The 25,223-nt window shown below is 51.6% G+C and overlaps 3 protein-coding genes across 15 annotated transcripts; 1 reads left to right on the top strand and 2 right to left on the bottom strand.

Moving 5' to 3' along the window:
* The first annotated feature begins 4,177 nt into the window (after positions 1 to 4,177).
* Eif5a (eukaryotic translation initiation factor 5A) lies at positions 4,178 to 10,204 on the top strand. 4 transcript variants are annotated; one of them, XM_074047011.1, is made up of 6 exons: positions 4,178 to 4,332; positions 6,586 to 6,771; positions 8,367 to 8,471; positions 8,679 to 8,810; positions 8,913 to 8,986; positions 9,575 to 10,204. In XM_074047011.1, exons 2-5 carry the CDS (start codon positions 6,607 to 6,609, stop codon positions 8,973 to 8,975), a joined length of 465 nt encoding a protein of 154 aa, XP_073903112.1. In that variant the 5' UTR covers positions 4,178 to 4,332; positions 6,586 to 6,606; the 3' UTR covers positions 8,976 to 8,986; positions 9,575 to 10,204. The 4 variants fall into 4 exon arrangements, with proteins under 4 accessions (XP_073903112.1, XP_020007155.1, XP_020007163.1 ...); XM_020151566.2 differs by lacking the exon at positions 4,178 to 4,332 and adding an exon at positions 4,576 to 4,746; XM_020151574.2 differs by lacking the exon at positions 4,178 to 4,332 and adding an exon at positions 4,955 to 5,099.
* A 184-nt stretch (positions 10,205 to 10,388) lies between these two features.
* Positions 10,389 to 13,113, bottom strand: Gps2 (G protein pathway suppressor 2). Of its 3 annotated transcripts, XM_020151556.2 has the most exons (11): positions 12,987 to 13,113; positions 12,635 to 12,797; positions 12,159 to 12,268; positions 11,972 to 12,084; positions 11,773 to 11,852; positions 11,600 to 11,682; positions 11,258 to 11,411; positions 11,070 to 11,159; positions 10,904 to 10,983; positions 10,725 to 10,820; positions 10,389 to 10,560 (listed from the first exon to the last, which is right to left on the bottom strand). In XM_020151556.2, exons 2-11 carry the CDS (start codon positions 12,726 to 12,728, stop codon positions 10,435 to 10,437), a joined length of 1,026 nt encoding a protein of 341 aa, XP_020007145.1. In that variant the 5' UTR covers positions 12,729 to 12,797; positions 12,987 to 13,113; the 3' UTR covers positions 10,389 to 10,434. The 3 variants fall into 3 exon arrangements, with proteins under 3 accessions (XP_020007145.1, XP_073903111.1, XP_073903110.1); XM_074047010.1 differs by having other exon boundaries at positions 10,389 to 10,564; positions 12,635 to 13,107; XM_074047009.1 differs by having other exon boundaries at positions 12,635 to 13,107.
* A 132-nt stretch (positions 13,114 to 13,245) lies between these two features.
* On the bottom strand, positions 13,246 to 25,135 carry Neurl4 (neuralized E3 ubiquitin protein ligase 4). 8 transcript variants are annotated; one of them, XM_074047001.1, is made up of 29 exons: positions 24,624 to 25,135; positions 23,370 to 23,814; positions 23,101 to 23,166; positions 22,657 to 22,955; positions 22,404 to 22,515; positions 22,224 to 22,312; positions 22,057 to 22,129; positions 21,664 to 21,928; positions 21,234 to 21,415; positions 20,521 to 20,606; positions 20,234 to 20,414; positions 19,940 to 20,138; positions 19,782 to 19,858; positions 19,617 to 19,695; positions 19,122 to 19,297; positions 18,904 to 19,035; positions 18,103 to 18,248; positions 17,866 to 18,030; positions 17,613 to 17,711; positions 17,362 to 17,523; positions 17,020 to 17,184; positions 16,237 to 16,395; positions 15,690 to 15,869; positions 15,506 to 15,593; positions 15,288 to 15,395; positions 15,029 to 15,173; positions 14,758 to 14,870; positions 14,512 to 14,677; positions 13,246 to 13,934 (listed from the first exon to the last, which is right to left on the bottom strand). In XM_074047001.1, the coding sequence occupies exons 1-29, from the start codon at positions 24,903 to 24,905 to the stop codon at positions 13,730 to 13,732; spliced, it is 4,644 nt and encodes a 1,547-aa protein (XP_073903102.1). In that variant the 5' UTR covers positions 24,906 to 25,135; the 3' UTR covers positions 13,246 to 13,729. The 8 variants fall into 8 exon arrangements, with proteins under 8 accessions (XP_073903102.1, XP_073903099.1, XP_073903100.1 ...); XM_074046998.1 differs by having other exon boundaries at positions 17,806 to 18,030; positions 24,624 to 25,134; XM_074046999.1 differs by having other exon boundaries at positions 17,806 to 18,030; positions 19,128 to 19,297; positions 24,624 to 25,134.
* Positions 25,136 to 25,223: the final 88 nt, after the last annotated feature.

Raw genomic sequence — 25,223 nt, 5'->3', positions numbered from 1 at the left:
CCCCCCTCCCTCCGTGGGTCTAGACTTTGAACTCAGGGCTTCACATTTCAAAGCAGGTACTCTTAAAATAAGAGCTCTACCACTTAAACCACACTTGCAGTGCATTTTGGTTGGATTATTTTGGAGAAGGGGATCTTGAGAACTATTTGCCCAGGCTGGTCTCCAGCTTCCATCCTTTCTATCTCAGTAGCTAGAATTATAGGCCTGAGTCTCAGGAACCAGCACAAATATACTTTCTTTCTTTTCTTCTTCTCTTTTTTTTTTTTTTGTAGTACTTGGGCTTGAACTCAGGGCCTTCACCTTCAGCCATTCTGCCAGCCCTTTTTTTATGAAGGGTTTTTTCCAGACAGGGTCTTGAACTATTTGCCAGAGCTGGCTTTGAACCTCGATCCTCCTGATCTCTGCCTCCTGAGTAGCTAGGATTACAGAAATGAGCCACTGGCGGCCAGCACAAATGCACTTTTAAAAATAAAGACATTTAGGTGTGTGTGTTGGGGGGGGGGAAGAGGTGGCCCAAATAATGTGTATACATGTAATTAAATGTAAAAATAATAAAATAAAATTTAAAAAGAAAATTGCATTTATTCTAAACCAGAATTGACTTTCATCTTTCTTTGCTTGTAATTATTGCCTAAACAACACAGTGTAGTAATTATTAAAAAAAAAAAAAGTAAAGAAATTTAAATAATCAGGAGGTCATCATTATAAGAGCTTGACATAATAAGACTTTTTGTTGTTGTTGTTTGCAGTACTGGGATTTGAACTCTGGGTCTACCTCTTGAGCCTCTCCACCAGCCATTTTTTGTGATGAGTTTTTTGAGATAGGGTCTCTGAAGTATTTTCTGGAGGCTGTCTTTGAATCATGATTCTCCTGATCTCTGCCTCCTGATTAGCTAGGTTTACAGGCATGTGCCTAGTGTAGCACATAATAAGACCTTTGAAGGTCATCAAAATGTAAACCATGGGGGTGGGGGAAAGGTTAGAAATATAATGAAGGAGAAGAACTTGTTCAAAGTACACTGTAATTATGTCTGGAATTATCATAATTAAATCCCCGGATATTATTAATGTATGCTAACTCAAAAATAAAATTTAGCTGGGCACTGATGGCTCATGCCTGTAATCCAAGCTACTCAGGAGGCAGAGATCAGGAGGATTACGGTTCAAAGCCTGGACAAATAGTTCAAGAGACCCTATCCTGAAAAACCCTTCACAAAATAGGACTGACAGAATGGCTGAAGGTGAAGGCCCTGAATTCAAGCCCCAGTACCACAAAATAAATTAAAAAAATAAAATTTGCTGGGCACTGGTATCTCATGCTGTAATCCTAGCTACTCAGGAGGCAGAGATCAGAAGGCTTGAGATTTAAAACCAGCTCAGGGAAATAGTTGTGGAGACCCTATCCTGAAAAAAACCCTTCACAGTAAAAGGGCTGGTGGAGTGGTTCAACTTGTAGGCCCTGAGTTCAAACCCCAGTAACACACACACACACACACACACACACACACACAAATCCTGTGCCTCTTCTAATTGGCACTTTTTTTTTTTTTCCAAGCCACTGATTAAACTCAGTGGCTTGGGCTTGCTAGACAAGCATTCTATCACTTAAGCCATGGCCACAGTCTGTGCCTCTTCTAGTTGATTGATTGAACACTCTTGGGGGCTGTGATCACTTGGCTATTTGTGGAGATTGTGCCTTAGATAAGCTATCAGGACTGTGTCAATGCTTCATAAAGCTGAGGCTAACTCTGTCACATCACATACGATATTCACTGCCATATAAAGATAATAATTCATTAACAGCTTTATTAAGATGTAATTCAAATGCCATACAATTCACTTGTTTAAAGTATAATTCAGTGGTTTTTAATAGCTTCAGAGTTGTGCAGCCATCACTTCATTTTTAGAACACTGTCCTCACACCAAAAAGATTCTTTCACTCTTCCCCCTCCCCTGTACCAATCAGTAGTCACCCCCCATCTCCCCAACCCCTCAGCATTAGGCAACCACTAATATACTTTTTGTCTCTATGGATTTGCCTATTCTTTTCAGTATTGAGGATTAAATCCAGGGCCTTGCCCTTTTGCGGCACGGATTCTACCTCCTCATCCCCACTGCTGGAAATTTCATGTAAATGGGATAATATATGATTTCCTGTGTATGGTGCTAGAGATTGAACTCAGGGCCTCAAACATGCTAGGCAAATGTTCTACTACTGAGCTATAGCCCTAGTTTCAAACTATGTCATCTTTTGTAACTTTCATTTAGAAAATATTTTCAGGGTTCATTCATGTTGTAGCATCTACCCAGCCCTTCCTTCCTTTTTTCTTTCTGGGAAGGGATTGAACCCAGGACTTCATACTTGCTAGGCGAGCACTTTATCACTTGAGCTGTGTCCCCCCTCCACCCCCCCCCCTTTTTTTTTTTGACACTGGATCTCACTATTGTAGCCCAGGCTGGCTTCAACTCAAAATCCTCTTGCCTCAGCCTCCTGAGTGCTGGGTCTATGGGCAAGTGCCACCATGCCCAGCTACTTCATTACTTTCTATTACGGCATGACATTTCATTGTATATATGCCACATGCCACATTTTATTTATCCCTCCATCAGTTGATAGGTATTTAAGGTGCTACCACATTTTGGGGGCTCGTCAATAAATGCAACTTTACATTTGTGTACTTTAAATAAAGTTGGTATGTGCCAAATAATTTTCATCACTTTTAAAGTCTCATGCCCATTAAACAGTTCTTGCCTATTCTCTTCTCCCAGGACCTGGCAACCTCCAATCACTTTTGTTTCTATGGATTTACCTAGTCTGGATATTTTGTATCCATTCATTCAGAAAATGTGTCCTTTTGTGTTTGCATTTTTTTTAATTTAGCATAGTGCTTTTGAGGTTCATTCAGTTGTAGCATATATCAGTACATATTACAACTTTTTTTTTTCTTTTTTGAGGTTCTGGGACTCGAACTCAGGGCCTTCTGCATGATAGGCAAGCACTCTATTCACTGAGCTATGTCCCCACTCCTAGTATTTCACTTCTTTTTATGATTGAATAATATTCCATTGTATTTGTATAAACATATTTTGATCATCTATTCATCTGTTGATGCTTCCACGTTTTGGCTAATGTGATGTTATGACTATTTTTGAGTCTGTTTTTAACTCTTTGGGGTATTGTATACATACGTGGAATTGCTGGTCCATATGAGTAACACATCTTTGAGAAGAGCTGGAATTGGGAGTTTAAACAAGGCATCCAATAAACTGGTTTTGTCTATATAAAGGAGAGGATAGGAAGTTCAGGAAGGATTCTGTGGTGGATAGTGAATGTGGTGTGGTACATAAATGCTAGCAATTAAAGCTAGTGTTACAGCCGACATATGTCATTTCACAGGAGCCTTACATCCTGGTGAGTTGGGAAGTTCAGTCACCTTTACTACCCTTGGATAGTGGAAAGGAAATCAAGGCAGAGAAATGAGTCATTTCTAAAAGCTGCAAAACAAGGTTTTGGATTCCCAGATTTTTAGTCATTTGTTTCACAGTCCAGTTATTCACCTTAACCTATTCTAGCCACGCACGCAGTGCTTAAGACTTTGGAGGGAGAATACATTGTTGCAAGGAAAGAAGCAACATTTTCCCTTAAGATGAAGGCCAGGGAAATAAATTCCGACAGACAGTTTGTTTCCAGCGTCTTGGTCATTAGGATTAATAGAGTATCAGTGCAATTTAACATTATCATTCCTTATCAAGTTTTCCTAGGGGAGCTTTAGACAATTCTTTTGGAAACATGACAGACCAGTTGGGAAAAAAAAACCAGGGACGCTATGTATCTTTATTTAGGACTCAAGAGTGGAACAGCCTCTATGACAGCAACAGGGACCAACACCAACCAGGGCTTAAACAAGATGGTGGCTGGTTCAGGACCGCTCTGTCTTTCCGAACAGAACTCTATGGCACATCGAAAGTGTAGAGTTTAAGAAGTGAAGCAATGACCACAATAGCGCGCTAGGAAGAGCAGAGCGAAAAGCGACCTCTCGCGCATGTGTAGAAATTCCGAGATAAAGGACCCACCCCACAGAACAAGGTTTATAAAACGTGTGGGTCGTTTAAGTCCAGTTAAAGCCGAGGCGGGGCGTTTCCTCGCACGCATGCGTTCTAAACGCGGCAAGCGCTAAGTGGCGTGGTCTTTTCAACGCCGGCGTATAGACGACGTCTGAGGTGGAAGGGGCGGTTAAGAGTCTCAAGACGCATGCGTTCTGTGTCCGAGGCGTTTCCTTCAAAGGGTGTGGAGCGCAGGGTTCTTAATTGCGCAGACGCAAGGACTATCCGGTAAGGGAAGTGGTCTATCAAGGCAAGGGAAGTGGAGATTGAGGAGCTTAAAAAACCGGGTGCGCCTGCGCGTTGCTGACTGGTTGGACGCGCTCAAGATAGACTAGGGGCGGGGTCACGTATGCGCGTCATTGGATGGGTAGGTGGGAGAGAGGGTGGAGCTCGGGGAGGATCTGTGCGCTTGCGCAGTGCGGGGGTGGAGGGCGGAGGACTAGGACAGCACGCTTGCGCGGCTGTCATAGGGCTGCTTGGTTGGTCAGTGGGGAGTCGGCGCCTGCGTACTAAGACCCGTGTGCAGCAGCGGCGGCGGCGGCGGCGGCGGTGGTAGAGGCGGCGGCGGCGGCAGCAGCGGGCTTGGAGGCAGCGGTTGGGTCGCGGCGAGCGGACGGGGTCGGGTCGGTGCGTTCCCGCGAGGTGAGAGCGGGCAGGGCGCGCCTGCGCGGAACCTCGATTTGGGATGGGAAGGAGATGGAACTGAGCGGGGGTCGGGGAGGGGGCAGAGGGGAGCGACAGCCACCGCCGCACAGGTTCGGTCGGGGAGCGGCGCGAGGTGCGGAGAGGCGCGGATTCACGGCCCGGTTGGCGCACGGGGTGACGGTTGGGGCCGGACGGGTGACGTTGGAGCGACGCAGGGCGGGGGACGGCGAGCCGCGAGGCCGCCACGCGGGAGAGGCTGCCACTCCGGGCGAGGGCCGGGGGCCAGCTCGGCCCCGCCGGGGCAAGGGTCCCTCGGTGATTGAGGATCCGGCGCCGCGCGCCCACGTGAGGTGGGGGAGGGGGCTGCTCGGTGAGAGGGCATGTGGGGGGGGGGTTAGCGATCAGCGGGGGGGAGGGGAAACGGCGTGGCTCCGTCCTGGTGCAGCTTTTGGGGGAGGGGGGGTAGTCGCGGCATCGGAAGTGGCCCCCACGGGAGGCTGTCCTCGGGGTCGGAGGCCTCATGGCCGATTCTGGACCGGGGCCTCATGGCAGCGCGGGGACCCCTCCCCCCAGGTCCCGGCCACCGGAAGCCCCGGGCGGCCACATGGTGGGCGGGAGCCGGCAACCCCCAGCGCGAGGAGGGCTGGTCCTCACGGGCGGCTAAGGGAGCCTGGGATTTTGATGTGAGGGAGGATCTCGGGGCCCGGGTTCAGATCACCCCGCAGGGCCCGTTGCAGGCATATGTTAGCGTTCTCCAACCTCATGGGCCGCTGGAGTTTTTCCTTCTGGTCTCACGTGAAGTGAGGAGGGCAGCCAGGTATAAGTGGCATTTCCGAGTTTGGGAGGCCGGAGAAATGGAGAGACCTGGGGGTGATTGAACAGAAACCCCACTTTTCTCTGCCCGTACATAGGGCCTTAAAGCCATAGGCAGATGAGTTCCCTATGGTGGATCTGCGCTTTTCACTTTGTCACTGTGTTCCGTATTTTGTGTCTCGTGGGGGAAAGAGTTCTCGGTTTTAAGAGTTTCCAAACAGCCTAGTATGGTTTCTACTACTCATTACTACCAACCTTTTAGTTTTACTTTATTGTCATTCACCACTCCTCACTCCTCCACTTTCTACTGACTGTACTGGCCGGGCCTGAAAAGCAGACAGGACCGATGCATCCTGGGAAAAGTGGGAGGGCCCCCGAGGAAAGGCTGGGTTCCTGGGTTCCCTTTGGTAACTGAGATCGAGGTGTTTGGCAGGGGGATCATTTAAGAAACTACTCTCCTCGTTGACTGCATCTGTAAGCGCATGTTGGAGAGGCGGGAATCCCCCAAAGAGGCCTTGTGGTTTTCTTGTACCAGTGTGGCTAGAGGTGGGGGGTAGCAGAGCCGGGTGGGGCCTTGTCCTCTGGTCTCCACCCTCTCCTTCCCATTAGCCCCGCCCTTTTGCTGGCTCATAGCTGCTCACCTAATTATAGCCTTGACTGGCTATGTGTGGGGAAGAGGGGTGGTTGGCAGTGGCAAGTAACACCTGAGTCCTCTCTGTTCCTTGGAAGTAGGCCTTTCCTCATCTCTGAGATTTGGCATCCCAACTCCCTGGAGCCTTCCTTTCCCAAGCCACCACTTCAGCTTTCATTTGGGGAAGATCCAGTTATTCCCCACTTCCATACACACTAGTTCTTCTGTGTATTTGACCTCAGCCAGTATTTAGTCCAGTAACTTTAATTTTATTTTAATGGATAGTGGAACAAAGTGTTGAAATAGAGCAGTGTTTCCAGGGAGGAATGGGATAGATGAGAAGTCCTGTTAACCTCCATCCTTTCTAACCCCAGTTCTCTTTTTGGCTTTAGTTGGAATCCAAGCCAGTTAAAATGGCAGATGATTTGGACTTCGAGACAGGAGATGCAGGGGCCTCAGCCACCTTCCCAATGCAGTGCTCAGCATTACGGAAGAACGGCTTTGTGGTACTCAAAGGACGGCCATGTAAGATCGTGGAGATGTCTACTTCGAAGACTGGCAAGCATGGCCATGCCAAGGTTAGAATTTTACCTCTTAAATTCTTGCTTTTTCTGCACCTCCCACCTCTGTAGGGCTCCTGGCATCAAGTTGTTCAGTGTTGGCTCTCTACCTTCCTTTTCTCAAGTGAGTTCAGTCCTTTTCTTCAGCACTCAGTCTGTGAACCTATTCAGATTATTCATGGGTACTCTTCTGCTCTCATCATTCTGTGATAGTCTTTTCCTTTCTCCATCTTTGTGCCAGTCTCTTCTCTTGTTTTTTTATGCTCTATTCAGTTCTTCATTATTCTTGCCTTCACTTTTCCTGTTTTTTTTTCCCTTGAACTTTTGTAGGTGTTCTTTGTCTCCATCACTTGGCCCACAAATGGCTTCTCAGTGCAGAAGGCAGCATTCCTCTGGAGGGCTCTGGTGTATCTGAGTTTTTTTGTTTTTGTTTTTGTTTTTTTCTTTTGGTGGTACTGGGGTTTGAACCTCATACTTAGGCAGGCACTCTACCATTTAAGGACTCCACCAGTTCTGTACCTGAGTTTTCAAATCACTTTGCTGCTCCCCTCCCCTAAAATTGCTTTCCCTTTGGAATTCTGGTGCAGTCTCAAACTCCTCTACCTTCCCTGCCTTCTTGATGTCTTTGGCCTCTTTGCTTTCTTGGTTTTAATATTCTTGCTAGAGCTTCCTTGTTCCCTCAGACATTCCCTGTGTATTTTCAGAAGTTTAGTCTGGTTCATTTTTGTTGACTTTCTTGTGCTTTTGTTCCCTAGTTTCCTATCTTTTGTTGACTTGGCATAGATTAAAGGTTATCCACTAATGCTTAGATCCTTCTTTGGTTTCCTTATTTCCTAACTGCATAGCTTGATCTATCCCAAGTCATTTTTTCAGTTCTCTTCCTTTCACAATCCTGTTCCTCAGCCTTTTTCCTTATACCTTTTTTGTTTTTTTGGTGATACTGGGGTTTGAACTTGGGCCTCACACTTGCAAGGCAAGCCCTTGTGTTTTGTTTTGTTTTGTTTTTGTACAGGGGCTTGCACTTAGGACCTACACCTTGAGCCACTCCACCAGTTCTTTTTTTGTGAGGTTGTTTGTCTGGGCTGGCTTCAAACCTCGATCCTTCTGATCTCTGCCTCCTGAGTGCCTAGGATTATAGGCATGTACCACCATCGCTCAGCTACACTAGGCCTTTTTTTTTGAAATAGGGTCTCAGGAACTATTGGGATGGCTTTGAACTGTGATCCTCCTGATCTCTGCCTCCTGAGTAGCTAGGATTATAGGTGTGAGCCACCACCCCTTGTCTGTCCTTACCTGTATTATTTTCCAAGTTCTTAGCCCCTTATGTGGTGCCCAGAAAATACTTACCTAGGCTCCTGGCATTTGGTAACTTCCTTCCCTGGGCCCACCCTATCACTTTCTCCTATGCTGTGAACCCCAAACTCAGAAGTGGTCTTTTAACCTCAGGGTTTTTTGTTTGAAGGCTTTTGCGTTTCTTTCCTGAATTGACTGGCTCATTTCCATTTCCCCTAATTGTCACTGTAACAGTGTAAGCTGGCTTCTCCTCAGCCAGCAATATTTCATCTCCTTAGTCATTGGGTTTGATTGGGTCTCTCTTTATGATGCATACACAGGTTCACCTGGTTGGTATTGACATCTTTACTGGGAAGAAATATGAAGATATCTGCCCGTCAACTCATAATATGGATGTTCCAAATATCAAAAGGAATGACTTCCAGGTATGTATGTTTGGATGAAAATGGGTGGTGGTTTATTGGGTGAGGAAGGGATTGCCCCAAAGCTGTGTGTGGGTGGGTGGGTGGGTGGGTGGAGGGCAATGGCAGGAGAGGATATTTGTTAGAATTTGTCACTCCAGTTTGTCCATCAGACCATTAGCCTCATCCTTCCTAGCATACCTTCAACTTTTCTTTCTTTTTTGCCCCCAGCTGATTGGCATCCAGGATGGGTACCTATCACTGCTCCAGGACAGTGGGGAAGTGCGAGAGGACCTTCGTCTGCCTGAGGGAGACCTCGGCAAGGAGATTGAGCAGAAGTACGACTGTGGAGAAGAGATCCTGGTATGGTTGTGTTCCCTCCCACTGGTGTGCTCAGCTTTGCTCCTTGTGCTGCTTCAAATTATGAGTTCAAGCATCTACTGAGTATATCTCTTGCTTCTCCAGATCACGGTGCTGTCTGCCATGACAGAGGAGGCAGCTGTTGCAATCAAGGCCATGGCAAAATAACTGGCTCCCAGGTGAGTATGTATGGTGGAACCCTCACAGTTCTTCTTTAAAGTTTGCATGCCCAGTTGGTTGGTTGGGAGTTTTTTTTGGTAGTAGTAAGTTTGGAGCTACTCCTCCAGCGCTTATTTTGAAGATAGGGTCTTGCTTTTTGCCCAGGCCAACCTGGACTGTGATCTTCTGTCTTACACTTCCTGCTGTTGCTAGAATGCTATAGGCAGAAGGAGAGGATATTTGGCATACCTTCAACTTCCTTTGAGGTGGGGTCTCCAACATTTTTTCCCAGGCTGGCCTAGAACCAAGGTCCTGGCCTCAGCCTCCTATGTAGAATTAGGATCACAAGTGCATGCCACTGAGCCTAGCATGGTAGTTGAGAATGGAGTCTTGCAAGCTTTTTGCTGGGGCTGGCTTTGAACCACGATCCTCTTGATCTCTACCTCCCAAGTAGCTAGGCTTATAGCTGTGAGCCACTCGTGGCATACCCAGTCTCAATTTTTCTTAAGTGTTGCTGGGCTCGTTTTCTGCCCCCAGCCTGGTGCTGTCTTCCTCACCCTTACTGAAGTTACTATCCTATCTTAATATGATTTCTCTCTCTCACCCAGGGTGGCGGTGGTGGCAGCAGTGATCCTTCAGCCTGCAGAGGCCCCCTCCCCCAGCCTGGCCCCGCTCTGGCTGTGCCCTTGGCTGGACTCCTCCTATACAATTTATTTGACGTTTTATTTTGGTTTTACCCACCCCTTCAAACTGTCGGGGAGCCCCTGCCCTTCACCTAGCTCCCTTGGCCAGGAGCGAGGGAGCCATGGCCTTGGAGAAGCTGCCTTCCTCTTCTCTCCTCGCACTACAGCCCTGGTGGGGGAAATGGGGTGGGTGCTGCTTGTAGTTTATTTTTATTTTTTTTTTTTAATTGAATTTGGAATCAGAAAGCTGTGGAATCTGGCAAATGGTCCTTGTGCCCTCTCTGCCACCCCCATTATTCCTGGTCTGGTCCCCTGTTCTCCATAGTCCTTTGCCCCAAGCACCACCCACACAGATTGGGGACCAGCCCCCTCCCCTGCCTGTGTCTCTCCCCAAACCCTTTTAGGTGGAGAGGGAAGAGGAGAGGGGAGGGGCCCTGCCCCCTCCTCAGGCATCTAGGAGGGCCCTGCCCCCATGGGCTTTACCCTTTCCCTCGGGCTCTCTCCCCGACACATTTGTTAAATCAAACCTGAATAAAACTGAAAGTTTAATATGAAGCCCCCAACTCAGTTGCTTATTTGAAATGGGTAGGTTTTTGACTAGCTTAGAAACCAGAAATACACAAGTCTGCCACTGAGTCTGTTAGGACCTACTATCTTGATTGGGGTCTGGCTGTCATCCCTCCACCCTCCAAGCAGTTCTGACAGCTGACTGGGAAGCAAAACAAACAGCAGCCAGAGAGAGTGGTAGGTACATTTTATTGACCTGGGTCACATAGGGCAGACCCTCACCCATGGGGGATGGAGGGATGGACTGAAGATAAAATCTGATGATCACTTGTGGTAGAATCGAGGGTTCTGGCTGTGTTGGATGAAGGGGAGCCGAGGGCCAGGTTGGCTGGTAGTGGCAAAGCCTGGCTGGGTGGTGATGAAAAGGAGGGCTTTGTCACAGTGTGTGGACTTCCACTTCATACCCTTACTGATAAGCACTGATGAAGAGGAAGGGACAACCACACTAGGAGCCAACAGACCCTGTTTCCCTGGTGATGTAGGAATTTTTTTTTATTACCATCCATACCTTTCCTGCTGGTTGCATCTGCACAGGGAGTTGAGGGGAGGCAAGGAGTCCAGGGGCTGGATGCAGAGCCTGGGGGTGCATGGGACGCAGGGAGGACTGCAGAGGACAAAGTTAACCTGAGGCATGCCTGGGGTTCCCCAAGGTCTAGCCCTCCTGACCTCCAAAGGCTTCATACTCACTGAGTCAGAGAAGCCAGTCTGTTGGTTAGCATGTTCCATCTGCTTTTGCAAGGACAGGGCACCCCCAGGCTGTAGAAACCCTAGGTGAGGAGGAAGGGTGTGTGAAATGAGTAGACAATGAGAAAAGGACCCATGGAGCCACGGTTCTTGCCCACGGTGTTATCACCTGTCTGGGTAGGCTGAAAGTGGCCATGCACGGCATAGGGCTGAGGCTGTGGCTGAGAAAGGTACTGCACTGCAGGAAATGCTGAAGGTGCTGAGGAACACAGGCACACCCATCAGAACTTAGCTTTTTTTACTTTTAACTCTTCCCTCTGCACTCCTAAGAAAGCCCCACTCCTTCCCAGCACTCACCTCTGAGCTGCTGACTAGGACTATAGGCTGGCTGTGTGGGCCCATAGTGAGGCGGAGGCTGAGCAGTCCCATAGGCACTACCTGGGCTGCCTTGGAATTGCCCATGTTCTGGGGTCCCTGTGAAAGCAGCTGCTGAGCCCACGTAGTGCCGAGTCTAGGAGGGAGGGTGAAAATTCAACTGCCTGCAGAGTTCTTGAAAAGTAGAAACTTAGGAAGTTGTTATCTCTATGCCCTTCTCCACCTCTATAGTGAGTGTTTGGTATGTTTGCATCCAGACCATTAGTGGCCAGAATGTGAGTAGGTAAGGAAGTAGGGAAAAGCAACTGGAGCTAGACATCTCACCGTAAGCACTTGGGGTCCAAACATCTGTTTGGCTCTGTCTGCTGACATGAGGGTTCCTGGACGATTATGTCCTCCAGGGCTCCCTAAAAAGGAAGAGGGGCTTCATGATGCTGAAATGGAAAACCATAATACTAAGAAAGTCCCTTGTGTCAGGCAGTTTCTTTAGTCCTCACCCTGCATGCTAAGAAGGTGAGTTCCTGTGTGAACTGTCAGGCCCTGCTGGTAGGCCGCTGGGGTCAGAGTGGGAAGGTCGCTGCAATGAAAAGGAGCCAAGTCAAAGTCAGGACCTGCTTTCTGCCATTAAAAGCTGACTCTTGTTACTTGATCCCAGTTCTTCTTTGCCCCCGTTTTTACTGTTCATTCTGATCCGACCTCTGCTCCTTCCGCCTCCGTTTTTCTTCCTCATGCAAAACTTTCTTAAGCTGCAGGAAAAGCTGGTGCTTCTCTTCCTGGAGGGCCAAAAGCTTCTCCTGCAACTTCAGAATCTGAGAGAAGAATCAGAAGAAAATAAAAGACAAGGAGAGTCAAGGGAAGAAGCCAGGGCTGGGAGTGAGCTTACTTGTTCTTTGGTTTCCTCAAGTGACATTCTTTCTTCCATCTCTTTTTTCTTCCTTCTCTCCTGCTCCTCCTTCATCTTCTGTTCCATCATTTTGTCCACCTCTTCCTCCTCTGGAACAATTAGGCAGAATGGGGAAGTGGCAAGGTGGTGAAAATACTATGGATATTAAAGAAACTAAAGACCAAAGCCAGTTTCCCCACTCGGGTGTGCACGGCCATGAAGGCTCGTTGCCAACGCAGCAGTAGGGAGTGAGAGGCTTTATGAGATGCTCTCCAAGGTCCTTCCCAGCGTATGGTTTGGAACTTGGACCAAGTCTCTAACTTCCCACCCTGACGCCACTCCCTCCGTTCCCTAGCCTCGCCAAGCAGGCGCGCTGCCTGACCCGTGGGGGTCGGGGGAGGAAAGGGGGCAGCTCTGGGATAGCAGACAGCCACTCTGGATGATGTGTCCGTCCTCCCGCTCTGACCCAGGCTCACCCTGCCGCTTGCGCTCCCGCTCCATCATGATGTGCCGGTGCAGCGCCCTGGCCATGGCGTTGGAAAGCTTGGGACGCTCCAGGAGTGCAGGCATGGTGCTGCCGGAGACGCCTGGGCCTCGGGCGCCTGGCTCGGTCACTGGCTGCCAGACCTGGGATGGGGCCTGCTGGGCAGCGGGCACTCAGGAGGACCGCGGCACACCGAGGCGGAAGCCCGTCTGCGCGGCCCGCTTGCTGCCCTAATCACGTGTGTCTGGCGCCCTCGCCCAGCCCCGCGGGCTGCAGCCCCCGTCCCACAGCGCGGTGTAGGCGAGGGGCTGGGGTGGGGTCTCTGTCTCGGCGCCCCTCCCTACCTGTCTTCTCGTTGCTCTCTCCGCGGCCTCCGGCGCGCCTGGGCTCTCGCGTCACATCCGGTGGTCGGGCCGAATCCTTCCGGAGTCATGATTCCGACCGGCTTTGCGGGTTGGGCGAGAGAGAAAGCCGGAAGCGCGCCAGGACGGGTCCACGCACGTCCAAACCCCAGGGGGAGTACAGAGGCTTACGGGGCGCCGGGTTCGCCTCCCAGGGGCCATCGGAGCCCTGGGCCGCGCTAGACACAGATGGAGGCAGGCGCTCTGAGAGGGCGTTTATTAGTTCCTTAGAAATCAGAGTCAGTAACAACTGTACAGAGGGCCCGCCCTTCCTTCCCCACTCCCACCCCATGGCCCCGGAAAAAAGCAGCTTCGTGTGGGCACAGGGAGAGACTCCTGGGATTCACAGTAACCAGAAACAAAAACGGAAATAAATTAAGTGATATGGGGAGGGGAGTCGTAGGGAGTCGTGTTCCCCAAGTCAGTGCATGAAGGGGGAACCCAGGGCTTGGAGCTGGGCTCCCCACAGGCTCCCTCCCAGCAAAGGGAGTGTGCTGGGCCCTGGCCGCCTGGCCGTGGAAATGTGCTCCACTTCCCACGTGAATCTGAGAGCCTGCCTACATGTTCCGTGTCTGCCAGGAAAGCACCTGTGCATGCCATAAATCACTGGACTGAGGTGGAGGCAGTCTCTCTCAGAATCCTGGGCCGAGGCCCGGCTGTGCTTGTCTGTGGTGGCGTTTCACCCCTCATTCCACCCGTACCAGCAGGGCATAGAGGAGTGTGGCCCCCTTCTCCTTAGTGACCCACTCAAGTTCCGCTGGGCTGAAGTGTGGGTCGGGAGGTTCTCTGAGGGCAGCAGAAGGAGGGCCAGGGGTGTAGGAGCCAGGGCGCACACACACCTGGAACGCCACCTGAGCCTGGTGCGTCCGCTGGGATTTGGGGTCCCGGAATCTGTCAGACAAGAAGCAGAAATAGGAATGGGAGTGAGACCTCTAACCCCCTGGCTGCTGTTCCTTGCTAACTCCTCCTGCCACACAGCCTTGCTGTTCCTGGGAAATACTTTCACTGAAAGGGACTCAGCTCCAGTTCTCTATAGTGCAGTGCTCTTCCTCTCAAAGCCTGCTCAGCTGACTCCTTCACAACCCACTTCACACATTTGCTCAAATCTCATCTTATGATGCCCACCCTGACACACTAACGTCCACTCCAAGTGCACTGCTTCACTCCACTATCCTTTTGTTTTCACAATGCTGACTTACAACCTTTAAAAATACTAAAGACTTGTTATGTGTAAACATTCTAGAGCGAGAAGACGTGAGTTTCACAAGTGCAAGATTCTGTTTTTCCTTCACTGAGGTAGCAAGTGGCTAATGACCTCAATGACTAAGTGAAGAAAGAGCTCAGGTAGAGGAGCAACCAGCAAGCCAGGGTGGGAAAAGGGGGTGATTGTGGCAAATAAAGAGGACAAGAGCCTCTGGAGTACCCCCCGGGTTGAGCCCCTGTGCTGTTCTTCCTCCCATGTACTCACTGCACTTTGGAGGCCAGGGTCTCGGCCCCAGCATATTGAAGGGAGGGGGAGAGCAACACTGGAGGGGGCTGCTCCTCCCGGGGAGGTGCACAGTTCTCTCCAGGCTCCTCAAATCCCACCCCTGGCTCTCCCTTCAAAGGCCGGCAGCTCAGGATGGAGGCAGTACCTGTGAGGAGACCTGGGTCAGAGCAAATCTCCTAGAACCACCACGCTCAGTCTGCTCCACCCCTGCCCACTTCATGGTACCTGCTCCCAGCTCGCCTCGGTCCAGTACCCTCCGTACAACTGCCACATTGCTTCCATGATATGCCATGTGCCACTTCTTGGTTAGTGTCCCAGCTTCCAAGCGGGGATTCACCCTAGGAGAACAGGACAGACAGGACAAAGGTCACTGGCTTCCTAAGGTCATCCCCTACCCAAGAAGTTCTATCACTTTTTGCAGACACCTCTTGGGACTGTTCTTTCTCAAGAGGGCAAAAAGCAGTAGGGAAAATATGTGACTCTGGCCCATCTGTACCTGAGGTTGAACCTGCACCAGCCAAAGGGCAGGGCATATTCCCGGGGGGGCTCCCCTCGGCGCCTGTGGGCCTCATCTCCTCGAAGTTTCCGGCAAGATTCACAGTAGCATAGGCTACGCTTCGGTGGAGGCATGAAGTAATCCTCTGTGGGACAGTGAGTGATAGGCTTGGTGCTATGAATCCTGCCCTGCTGGCCTCCGGGGCTCTAAGCATGGCTCCAGGAATGAATGATGTATGTTCTGGAGTACTGTGACTCACCAGGAAGCAGCAGCAGTTCTTGGAAGCGGGAGCAAAGAGCATGGTACTCGCAGCTTTTTAGAGGGCTAGCAGCAGGTGGTGGACCCCAGCACACACTTTCCTTGATTCCTGAGGAGCAGAGGGGGGACAGATCAGAGGAGCTAGGGCTGGAAAAACCAAAGTTGGGGCAGGGGGAGGGGAGCAGGTGGTAGTATCCTGGTCCCTTCAGGCTGGCGCACCGTCCACCATGTCAGCTTTCTCCATGTCCCCTTGGGTTCCAGCACTCTTCCCACTGGCAGTCCCTGTGTCAGGGCTCACAATTGTCACCTACAGGGCAGAGAGGTGGTAACCAGAGTTTGATCAGCTCCCAGGGCCTCTGTGGACCACAAACTTCCCAGTCTCCCCACTTCCACTGACACTGACCTGCTCACACTGCCCATAGAGGTCCACAAGCGCATGGCAGGGCTGGGGCACATCTGGCACAGCCACCCCGTGGTCAACCCCATTGACATGGAGATGCAGCCCCCCAGAGTTGTCTAGCCGCAGTCCCAGGATGGTGCCTTCAGGACACGTGTCCAGATTTGGCCCAAACTTCTCACAGATCTGGGAGGAGAGAACTGCTGTTTTCTCGACGTCAGACTCTCCACCAGCAGCCATCCTGCCCTTCACTCTGCTTCGAGTTGCCAGTCACTGGGCTTTTCCTCTACCTGTGCCCACTGCCTGGGCTTTATACCCAATTCAGTAACCTAGAGTTCCCTGTCTTAAGCTCATCTAGACATTGGCAGGAGTACAGGAAGAAGGAGCAGGCCTAAGACTCACCACATAATGACATGCCCTTGCCCACAACTGCTGCTGCCCTTCAGACCTGTGCTTCTAACTTCCTGGACTGTGGGCTCTGTTTCTCCCTCTTGGCCAGTCCCAACCTACTTAGAGGTGTGGCTCTCTCCATGCTCTCTGGCTCCCTCCTCACCTTGAGACCATTGTGGAAGACACTACGGCCCCGCAGCAGCCAGGCTGCACGTTTGAGGGCACAGGCAGAAGCAGGGAAATTGAGCCTCTCAGGTGGGCAGGTGATAACTCCCAGGACGAGGGAAGATGTCCACTGTCGATTCAGGAAGTCTATCCGTACCTGCAGGAGAAGGAACTACTCCATAATCACTGTTTCCTGAGCAAAGGCTACCCACTCAGGAGAACCAGGCTCCTTACCCCAGCCAGACGGTGGCGTAGAACACTGTACTTCCTGAGGTTTGGAGGCACTAGAAACTACAAACTCAGATGTTTTTTCTTTTTTTTTCCCCTGGAGCTGGAGATTAAACCCAAGGCTCACACATGTCAAGCAAGCTCTACCACTGAATTACAACCCCCTCCCTTCTGTCTTTAAGCCATCATTTTTATTTATTTATTTATTTATTTTGTGGTACTAGAACTTGAACTCACCTTGAGCCACTCCACCAGCCCTATTTTTGTGAAGGGTTTTTCAAGATAGGGTCTCATGAACTATTTGCCTGGGCTGGCTTTGAACCACGAGCCTCCTGATCTCTGCCTCCTGAGTAGTTAGGATTACAGGCATGAGCCACAGGTACACAGCTAAGTCATCATCTTACTAGAATCTGTGTAAAAATTCTTGTCCCTATAAGATTCATTCTACTGACTAACTTTACATATCTTTCAGTTTGTAGCAGAAGGTACCCCTCCAGGAGGTCTGGCCCTGGATCACCCTGGAGAGGAGCCCAGCAGAAGGAGGAAGGCACACCTGGACCAGGAGCTGGGGCACCAAGGGCTGGCTGATAACAACGATGCCCTGGTTGTAGCTGGCCACCCTTGTCGCTGTGCAGTTCCCATTGGACAAGAGGATATTCTTCCCATGGTTCTCCAGAAACTCGAGAGCTGTGGGCATAATACCCACTTGGTTTTGGCCCTGGCAAGGAAGAAGAGACTGAGCTGCCTGAGGAGCCTATGGCAGGCCTGACCCAACCCACTGGAATGCACCCAGGGCTCCAACATGAGCCTATGCTGCACCACTGGGGAACCCAAGAAGTCCTGGCCCACCAACTGCCTGTCCCCAAGCCCAGCAGGCCCTGCTGCAGCCTCTTACTCCCAGGCCATGCTCCTCGCCCTCGTCATCCTCCTCGCCCTCACTGCCAGTGTCCGAGCTAGGAGAAGGAGGCTGGGTACTTTCTGGCTCCTCCATCCTCGAGGAACTGACAATGGACACACTGCGTACTGGCCCATACAGATCCAACACAGCCCACACATTCTGGGGACACAAGACCAAGGATGTCAGAGGTCAGCAAAAGAGTTCCACCCAACAACTCATTCTCAGAACCCAAGGAAGCTGATGCCTACCTTGGCAATGCCAGTGGCTGCAGGCCCCATATCCTCTCCATCCACAAGGATATGCATCGTGTCATCTGTCCCCCGACGAATGCCCACGCGGCTCCCCACCTAGGTCCAAGGTAGAATGAGGACAGATGTTCAACCCACTCTCTCTGCCACTCTCACTCCCAACCCCCGGTGCCTTCCAAGTCAGTTGCTTCACCCCCAGCCTCTCTAGGTTCCGGCCATAGTTCATCCTCTGGAGCTTCCCATCACGCCTCACTTCACAGCTGGACACCATCCAGGTGCTCTTAGTCCGGAGCTCTGGCAGGGAAGGAGGCAGTCCTGGGCCACTGCCTGCTCCAGGCCCCATCTCTCCTGGTGCTAGTGTGGTCAGCCCCAGCCGGAGGGAACCTGCCCATTTCTCATCCAGCTCTTCCACTTTCACCTGTGGAAGAGAAAACATTAGCTGGGCCTCTTTGATGGCCTGGTAGCCCCACATCGTATCTCCACAGCCCACCTCAAAGACTTCCTCTGCCTTGAGCTCCTTTGTGCTGAAGACAAGGCCATGAGCATAGCCAGCCACACGCACTGCCCTTGTGCCATCTTCCTCCAAAGTGACATTCTTGCCACATGTACTGTGGAATCGGTGAGCCACACCAGCCACTGTGGATTAATGGCCAAAGAAAGGGATAGGATTAGGGGAGCTTGCTTGAGACAGGTTGCAGACAAAAGCTTTTAGATAAAATAGGAAGTGGATGCTAAAATTCCATCTACCATTATTCCTGACAAGGGCTGGTCATAGTGGCACACATCTACAATCCCAGCTACTCAGAAGGATCATGCTTTGAGGCCAGTGACGCAGAAAGTCAAGACACCACCTCAACTAACAAGCTGGGGCATGGTGGTACAAGTCTATAATTCCAGCTACATAGGAGCTATAGGTAGGAAGATTGCTGTTTGAAGGTAGCCGCAAGCAAAAAAAGTGTGAAACACTATCTAAAAAAATAACTAAAGCAAAAAGGGCTGAGGGCATGGCTTAAGTGGTTGTCCGGCAAGCCAAAGCCCTGAGTTCAAACTTTAGTATTGTTATATATATATATATATATATTGATATATATACATACATATATAAATAAATGAATGAATGAATGAATGACCTTATGATACCTTTCACCATAACAAAACTTATTCCCAAACCCAGGATGCCCATCACATGATATCTGGGCTCCTGGGTGGCAGGGAAATGACAAGGCTCTGTGTCCCAAGTATAACCCTGCAGCATCCTTCCAACAGGATCTGTCAAGCCCACAGCAGGTACCTGGGGAGTGCAGAGGGAATGACTTCTCAGTGGCGGTGTTGCTGGTTGCCAGACTGTTGTCCATGGGGCCAGTAGCATTGGTGATGGACACTTGCACACACTGGCCGTAGAGATCCACTACTGCATACACCTCTGTGTAGGGGAGGAAGGCATCAGAAACCTGAGGGTCCAGGCAACCTGAGCTAAAGGTGGCAGGCTGGAAGCCACAGAGCAGTCACCTTTACCCGGAGGCAAGCCTGAGCAGGCGGCGCCTTGGTCCTGACCATTGATGAAATAGTGCAAATCACCCTTGGCAGTTCGCATCATGCCAATGCGTGCACCTGTGCCCAGTGCATCCAGGTCACATCCATAGTTATTGCGCATCGTGTTACCATCTTGCATGATGGCTGTGCCACTGGGGGAAAACAGAGGGGTGGGTCAGCTCCCCAGATTCATCCCCATATTTGGCCCCTGCTCAGACTCCTTCTGTCAGGACCCTCCAGTGCCTTGGAATGGTGGTGGGGGGAGGAGGGGATTGATCTTGGTCTGAGGCCCAATCCTGTCTCCTTTGCCCCTGTGCAAAAACAGGAACTCATCTGTAGATTGGATGGGGAACCAAATGGAAGGGTCAGCCAAATCCCCTAGGTCTGCCACTGCCTGGGGCCACCACAGACCCAAACCCTGCTTCCCTGATCCTACCCAGCTGTACCCAGCCCCAGCATAGGCAACCCAACCTCAGCATCCATGTATCATAGTCAATGTCTGTCATAGTGTTGGGGAATTCCAGGTCTTCAGGTCGAATGGCAGTCACTCCTGGGAAGAGGCAGGGAAAGGTCAGAGCTGCTCCCAAGTCATAAGCATCCAGCAACCCTCAATCTTACACACTGATGGCCCCTCACCAGCCTCAATGGAGCCTGACCAGCGGTCCACCATCTTCTGAATGACAATTTCAAACAATTCACCATCCCTCAGGGCCCTGCAAAAGAGACTGGTGATCACTGAGGCCCTACTTAGATGGGAAACAGGACAATAGAAACATAAAAGTCCAGAGACTGACCGGTTGGAAATGACAATGGCATCATTAAACTCGCTGCGGCAGTTGTGACGGAGTGCGGTGCGGCCCCCATTGGTGATCACTGCATTACTGCCGTGTAGCTGGTGGAAACGCAGATCAGAGCCCCCTGCCCCTGAGGATGGGGAGCTTGGAGACACCTGGTTGTTCCCTTCAGGGAGTGGCTCAGTGACTGGAGGCACCTCTGCAAGAATGGACATCGTCCATTAGGTCTCTAGATATCTCTAAGGCTTCCTAAGTCCACCCTAACCTCCTGCACCAACCCTGCCCAGTGCTCACCCATGTCGTCCACAATAGTGGCTTGCGCTGCCTGGCCATAGAGATCAACAACAGCATAGACGCCTGGGGGTACATTCCAAGCAGCAGGGCCCTGAGTCATTCCATTGACAAAGAAGTGGAGAGTCCCGTCCTCCCGCCGCACCACGCCCACCGTGTCCCCTGCCTTGGAAGAAGGGGGGGGCTAGAGTGAAGAGTCAGGCAGAGTTCCTACCTGGGATAGTCCTGAATCCGCCCCGCCTCACCTGCTCCCCCACTGCTGTGCCCCAGCAGTGTGCCCACTCTCCCACCTTGAGGCGATCCAAATTGTGCCCGTATTCATCCAGGATGGTTGTCCCATTGTGCATCACCCCGTTCCCAGTCATCATCCAGGTCCCTACAAGGACAAGGAGTGGCAGACGACATGAATGAGAAGGCAGTACTCCTCTCCTTTACATAGCACTTCAATATTACTCTTCCAAGCTGACAGCCCACTCTGTCTTTCCTTTGACATTTGGCTTTCTTCTGAGTGGGACAAGAAAATTGCAATTTTCCAGGGGGCCATAGGCCCTGCCCCTGTGGCACTCCCCAGGCAGAGTAAGTTATCACAAGTGTGATAAGAAAGGAGATAAAGCCAGTGGCTCACACCCATAATCCTAGCTACTCAGGAGGCAGAGATCAGGAGGATTGCAGTTTGAAGCCAGCCCATGCAAACAGTTCACAAGACTCTATCTCAAAAAAAAAAAAAAAAAAAAAAAAAGGACTAGTAGAGTGGCTCAAGGTGTATGTCCTGAGTTCAAAACCCCAGTATCACAAAAAAAAAAAAAAAAAAGGAGCTAGAGGGGTTGGCAAAGTGGTTCAAGTGGTAGAACATCTGCCTAACAAGTGTGAGGCCCTGAGTTTGAACACCAGTACCGCCACAAAAAGGTGAGGGGGGGGAGGGGTTAGAGAGCAAGGGCCAAGAATGTGGGCACAGCTTCTTCTCTAGGACCCAGTCCCAGCCCTGCCCTTCTTGGGAGCTCACCAGAGCGCAAGTTGGTCATAGTAGAGGGCAACTGGAGGTAGGCAGGGTTGTGGGTAGTAACACCAATCTCAATGGAGCCAGCCCATTTGTCCACCATCTTGTCAATGCGCACCTGAAACACCTCTCCATCCCGCAGGGCTCTGCTGCTCAGTACCACGCCATGATTGAAGTCATCAGTGGCACTGAAGACACAGCAAGTGGGAATTCAGATCCCAACACACACTGAATATGCCAAGACTTACTCCAGCAATGCCTGCCCAACACCCACTGCCCCAAGCCAACCATCCAGACCTCATATTCCAGTAGGCTCCCCACCTTCCTATTCGGGACTCCCCAGACAAGACTCCTTCTGCCTCCCACATTCCAGCCCCCCACCCCTAATGCCATTAAAGTCCCTTCTGCAGGCTTCTCCCCACCCCGTGGGCCATACTGGGGCCTCAGGGCAGTGCGTCCCTCGTGGGTAATGGCTGCTTTCTGCCCACAGTTGGGGTGGAAGAGCAGGCGTTCAGGTTCTGCCTGGGCAACAGGAGCAGCACGGCGGAGAGCACCCTCAGGGGACAGCGCCCTCAGGATGGCATTGTTCCGGCGGAGACGATCACTGTGGTTATTATTGTGGACAATGGTCACCTTCACAGCCATCCCATACAAGTCCACCACACCGTATACCACTGGGGGTGTCAATGGGGTAGCCACACCTGTGATGGAGGAAAATGAGGGGAGAAGAATCAAACATAGGGAGAGTAAGCACTACAGAGGTAGGAGGATGAGGTCCGGATCCCAGTGACAGCCCTGGGTCAGCAGCCCTCCCTCAGTGTTTCCTTACCCTGGTCAATGCCATTGATGAAGAAGTGCAGAGCAGAGTTGGACTTCCGTGTGAGGCCAATATGGTCACCCTCCTAGTCAAAGCAGAAAAATGTAGCTCCCCTAATATGCCACAGAGTACCTGGGACTCTTCTGGACTGGTCCTAGGGGGCTGTGCCCCACCCTCACCTGCAGCTCATCAAGACTGAATTCACAGTACTCCCTGCGGGTGCCCTTGCCATTGGTCAGGATTCCACAGCCACTCATCATGATGGTGCCTGAGTGGACATGGATATCTGGTTAGGGTACACACTCTGTTACCCTCAGAAACCCCAAGCCTGTATCCCCACCCCTGCCTAGGGCTGGTACCTGATTGAAGGTTGGTCATGGTGGCTGGATACTCCAGGCTGTTGGGGTTATGCGTAGTAACACCAATTTCAATGGACCCTGACCACTTATCTACGAGCTTGTCAATACGGATCTGGGGTTGAGGATAACAGACGGAAGTGCAGAGAAAGGTCCGTCAGCTCTTGGTTTTCTCCCAGGCCCAACCCTCCTGGTATCAAGGATCAAGCCTTATTTTAGACCATGAAACCCAGCCAGACCCCAGGGTCTTGCACACCTCAAACATCTCATTGTCCCGAAGTGGGCGGTTGGTCATGACAACCCCATTGTTGAATTCATCCAGGGGCCTCCGGCGCTCAGCAGTCTTATTATTGTTACTGAGTTTGATGAGGGTGCCACACTTCTCATGAAAGAGTAGGGCGTCGTTGGAAGTGAGGATTGGTGAGGTGGCAGCACCACTAGATCCCATTCCATCCCCTGCTGGCGGGGAGCTCAGGTTCACATTCAGGAGCCCCCCGTTATAAGCAGACAGGATGGCATTGCTCACCACTTCAGAGAGCTCCATTCTGGCAAAGTCTACAGGAACATGTTGAAGAAAGGAAGCCAAGATGAGGCTCTACAATCTCAGAGTTGGAGACCTCTCTCCTTACCCCACTTGAGGTCCCACCCTTGTCCACCTCACTGCCCACTCCCCTTCCCTGGGCTTCCCCGAAGCCCTCACCATTATGCGACTCAAGGCTGTTAGGAAACGTCTCCGGCCGGGCATGCGCTGGGGATACCATGAAGGCTGGGGACCAGGTGGGATGGGAGGGGAATAAGGGTTCAGCTCCTGCTTCTGGGCCCACAGCCAGGAGACCCTCTCCTTTAGACCCTGCTCTCCCCAGTAACAGACTCTGGGGTCTGAATGGCCCTGCCCAACACCCAGACTGGCTAGTCACTGCATTTGACTTCAGCCCCATCCCCTCACCAGTGCCCTAGCTGTGTTCTCACCTTCTTCCCCAGAGGTTCCCTGTTGAGCCAATGCAGAATCCTCAGGTGGGGCCAAGGGCTCGAGGGGAGGTGTGGGGATGGACATAGAGGGGCTGAAGCCTGGCTCAGGGTGGAGCACAGTGATCTGGGTACACTTGCCATAAAGGTCCACAACAGCCCAGACACGAGAGGGTAGGCCTGTGGCAGCCACACCGCAATCCTTCCCATTCACCCAGAGCCGAAGCTCCCCAGCAACTGTGCGCTCCACACCCACACGGTCCCCTTCGCCAAGCTGGTCCAGGTCCTGACCATACTCCTCCAGCACGGAGCGCCCATCCTTCAGCACAGAGCACCCTGACACTACCCATGACCCCCCTTTCAATCCTGTGGCACTGCTTGGGAAGTCCAGCACACTGGGGTCCAGCGCTGTCACCCCAATCTCAATGGAGCCACTCCAGGAGTTGACCTATGATGAGGGTAGTGCACAGAGAGATTCAGGATGGGCCAGCCACCAGTGAGTCTCCCACCCACTAGGAAACCACATTCCACAGGGCACTGGGTCCCCTCTCTCACCACCTCTCAGACACTAATCCAGAGATGCAGACTCAAAGGTAAATTCCAGACCCTGCCTCAATGATTATTTGGGCTTTCTCTCCCCTAGGAACTCTGCACTGTACTAAAGTGCTCACACCACTTCTTTCCCCAAGAAAAATCAAGTTAATTTCCAACCCCCTGCTCTTCTAACTTCCCTTTCTTTATGGCAATTCAGCCACCCAAATTCACATGCTTCCTATGCCCATACCTCTTGCTCTTGTACATCAATCCCCTCCCGCCTGATTCTCTCCTGGGAGGGGACTCCACTGATTCATTCTCCCAAATTCTTTCTCAGAGTTAAGTAAATCGCATACACCTCCCTTTCCCTGTTTATGTCTCCTCGCCTATCTTTCTGGTCCTACCTGAGAGTTTTTGTCCTTCAATAGTTTGTTCTTTCCTTGATATCTCACTATCCTCCATCCCCAAGAAATTGTGCCAGAAAGCCTGTTGCCCAGCCATTATAGTGGGTGGGATTCCTGCTTTTGGATTCTGAGGCTTCCAACTTATTGTCTCCTCCTTCAGACTAAATGTGTCCACTTCAGGCTCTCTTTCTGTCCACTCTCTGGTGCCCTATGGTCTCTCGGTTCCCTCTCAGTATCCAGTGATGTGAGCTTTCTGGCCGTCCCTCTGGTCCCCTCCCACCATCCTCCATATCTCAGTTCCGCGGTCGCAGCTCTGCACCTTGCGGTCGATGCGGACAGTGAAGACGCGTCCATCGCGCAAGGGTTCCCGGCTCAACACCAGCCCGTGGTTAAATTCCTGGCCCGGCTGCTGCCGCCGCGCTGTACGCCCACAGGCCGACAGGCTCACCAAGCGCCCAGTGCGCGGGTGCAGCTCGCCGCCGCTGCCGAGACCCCCGCTGGACCCGGGTCCTGGGCCGGTGCCGGCAGGACCCCCACCCCCTCCCGGCCCTGGCCCGGGGCCTCCCCCAGAGCCCCCACTCCCACCCGACCCCGCCGCCATCGCCACTGACACCGGGGCCGCGCGACAGCCGCGCTTGGCGGCACCGTGGCAACCGCGGTGGACAGACACCCTGAGGGAATACGACCAGGGGCTGGGACCAGATATGCTTTACGGCACTGCCAGGCAATGAAGCATCCCAAGCTAAAGAACTAGTAACTACCAGGGTGGGAACAGAAGGACGACGGGGTCGGGGAGGCTTGCTTTACGGCACGGCAAGATGACGAGGTGGCCACGAACGTGTTGAAAACTTGGGCAAGGAGCTTTTGCGACAGTGGAAGAAACGCCTGCCGCAGGCATCTTTGCGGCAGAGGGGTGCTG

The sequence above is a fragment of the Castor canadensis genome, chromosome 11, assembly GCF_047511655.1.
Source record: "Castor canadensis chromosome 11, mCasCan1.hap1v2, whole genome shotgun sequence".
NCBI classification, from domain to species: domain Eukaryota; kingdom Metazoa; phylum Chordata; class Mammalia; order Rodentia; family Castoridae; genus Castor; species Castor canadensis.
Note: the sequence above shows the minus strand (reverse complement) of the source record. Positions and strands in the feature narration are given on the sequence as shown.